This window comes from Scylla paramamosain, chromosome 23, assembly GCF_035594125.1.
Source record: "Scylla paramamosain isolate STU-SP2022 chromosome 23, ASM3559412v1, whole genome shotgun sequence".
Taxonomy (NCBI): domain Eukaryota; kingdom Metazoa; phylum Arthropoda; class Malacostraca; order Decapoda; family Portunidae; genus Scylla; species Scylla paramamosain.
The window spans coordinates 19,995,223-19,998,037 of NC_087173.1; the positions used below are offsets into that span (position 1 = coordinate 19,995,223).

Consider the following 2,815-nt stretch of genomic DNA (forward strand, 5'->3'; position numbering starts at 1 on the left):
GAGGAGGAGGCAGAGGGAGAGAGAATGATGGAGGAGAAAGAAGAGAGAAAAGAATGACGATGGTGTTTTCTTGTTTCTTTTTTTTTTTTACTTTTATTCTTATGTTCGTTGTTTCTCCTCTTTTCAGTCCCCTCTTCCCACCTCTCATTTCCTCCTTCTCTTTTTTGTATTTTCTTCCCCTTTCTTGTTCAGTTCATCCCCGCAGCGCCCTTCCCTATCGCTCCACGGTCACAGCCCGCCGTAACTCTCTCCCGGCTGTGTCCTGCCCGGGGTCACTGTGTCCCAGGTGGCCTGCACCCTGCACCGCCACCCATCACGCGCGCGACCCTCAACACTCTCTCTCTCTCTCTCTCTCTCTCTCTCTCTCTCTCTCTCTCTCTCTCTCTCTCTCTCTCTCTCTCTCTCCCTCTCTGTCTGTGATAAGTGTGTCATGAGGAGGAGTAACTCTCCCGCTGACCTGCCTGGCGTGGGAGAGAGCGGCCCACACTCTGCCAGTCCGCGGCGCGGGGAGGCTGGCCACCATTCTCACCACACTAAGCTTTCTGCCTCCCTCAGGTGCCGAGAGTGGCGGCGGGCAGGGCGCGGCCCCGCTGAGGGCAGGGCGCCATGGCCACGCGCCGCTCCGTTGCGTGGGACTTCGTGGTGGTGGTGGTGGGCGCCGCGGCGCTGGTCTTCCTGGTATGCTTCACCTGGGAGGCTGACCAATACGCCGGGCCGCCGCCCCCCGCCCCACTCCTGCCCCGCCGTCCCGCCCCGCGCGGCCCCCCAGAGCTCTTCCCGCCCCCTGGGCCGCTGCTGGACCTTCCGGCGGTGTCCTTCGTGAGCAACACTGAGTGCGGCGACGAGCGGTTGCTGTTCGCCATCCTGGTTGTGTCCCACCCTGCCAACGCGGCGCTGAGAGACGCCCACCGCGCCCACGTGTCCTGGGAGGCCCTGGCCGCCCTGGGAGCCAGGCGTGTGTTCGTGCTGGCGGACGCGAGCGGCGCGGGGCAGCCGGAGTACCCCTCGGTAGGGCGCCAGCAGGTGGCGCGCGAGGCGGAGCGCCACCGAGACCTGGTGGTGGCGGACTTCCCCGAGCACTACCGCAGCCTCACCTACAAGCACGTGCTGGCGCTGTCCTGGGCCGCCGCCTTCTGCCCCTCCGCCGCCTTCCTTCTCAAGATGGACGATGACATCATGGTGGACGTGTGGGCTCTGGCTGCCCTACTGCGAGCGGGGCCTGTCCTTGACCGCCAGGGCAGGCTGCAGGCCGGGCTGGCCTCAGGTGGGCGTCCCTTGGCCCGACACGAGGCGTGGACGGCGGGGCTGGTGCAGAGGGGCCTGCGCCCTCAGCGGGCAGGGGGCAAGTGGCGCGTCACGCAGCAGGAGTACACGGGCCACGTGTACCCTGACTTCCTGTCAGGCTGGGCTTACCTGGTCACGCGCCCCGCCGCCGCCGGCCCTTTCTGCAGGCCCGCTGCCACCCTGCCGCCCTTCTGGATTGACGACGTGCATGTGACGGGCACGGCGGCGGCCCTGGCGGGCGTGCCGCGCTACGCCCTCAACCGCCACTACTCCCTGCTTTCCTCGCCCGCCGCTTGCTGCCTGGACCAGCCCGTCCGCCATGGCGACTCTCACGCCTCCCTCGCTCCCCTCTGTGACCTGCTGGTGGCGCCCTCCGGCAAGAGACGTGACGCTGATGGCGGAGTGGCTTACGGCGGCGCGGCGCTGCCATCTGGAGGGTGTGTGTCCCGTCACGTCCCCTGCCGCATGCCGCGCCACACACCTGCGTCAGGGCGTGGGCCACCGTTATCAAATTGTCCTGAGGCGCCGCCCGCGGCACGCTGGCACACCCCGCGGTGCTCACCCCCATGCATTGTGGTGTGACGCACGCCTAGGTTGGGGCGAGGCTGGGCCGCCAGGCGCAGCAGCCTCTGTCACGGGGAGGACATTCCGGCAACACACATTCCCCGAGTCTCAGGAAGCGACAACCTGGCGGAGAACACTTGGTATTTCCTCCACAGGGAGAAGTGTGTGTGTGTGTGTGTTGTGTGTGTGTGTGTGTGTGTGTGTGTGTGTGTGTGTGTGTGTGTGTGTGTGTGTGTGTGTGTGTGTGTGTGTGTGTGTGTGTTGTGTGTGTGTGTGTGTGTGTGTGTGTGTGATAGAATAGTCACTGATCAAGAGACGGTTTTCTGTGTTTATTGATGAGAGAGAAAATGTAAGACTTACGTAACGCGAGATTTCTCCTCACTGAATACTGAAGAGTGTTTAGGGAGTTGTGATGGGAGGCACACCTCGCCAGTAATTCAGCTCCTCAGTGAATACCAAACACTGCTTCACACTATTGCTGCCTAGCTAACAATGTTGTCATCTTGCACGGCGCTGGTCCAAAGACTAGCCTAGACTGAGCGGTGCTTGTGACCATCATACCTTATTCTGTTTTGTCTTTGTTGTGAACAGAAATAAAGTGATATTGAGGAAGCAACTTGTATGTCTGGTACATCTAGTGAGTCACCTGTAGACTGCCACTCATCAAACTGTGCCCGCGATTCACCAAACCTAGTTAATGAGTTCATTCAAAGGCGATGAAGCAGTGTCGTTATCCACAGACGACACGCCACACACAATCCAGATATTTACATAACTTATCACAAACTTTAGGTGCAGAGTTTGAAAATGATCAGGAAATTCCAAGACGAGTGGCTGAAAAAATACAGCATGCAACACCTGATTTATTCCTGGAAGCATCTCAAACTCCTCGCTGATTTATTTTATTGATTTTGATTTAATTTATTTTAGCACGCTCCTCTAATTTTGAATCATCCTTTTGGCTCTG

The 2,815-nt window shown here is 59.7% G+C and overlaps 1 protein-coding gene across 1 annotated transcript in view; it reads left to right on the forward strand.

The window, feature by feature from the left end:
* Nucleotides 1-2,460, forward strand: part of LOC135112364 (lactosylceramide 1,3-N-acetyl-beta-D-glucosaminyltransferase A-like) — a 7,882-nt gene extending 5,422 nt beyond the window's left edge. The window contains exon 2 of the mRNA XM_064026754.1: nucleotides 556-2,460. Within this exon, the coding sequence (XP_063882824.1) occupies nucleotides 607-1,866 (1,260 nt within the window). The 5' untranslated portion in view covers nucleotides 556-606 and the 3' untranslated portion in view covers nucleotides 1,867-2,460. The remainder of the gene's footprint in view (nucleotides 1-555) is intronic.
* Nucleotides 2,461-2,815: the final 355 nt, after the last annotated feature.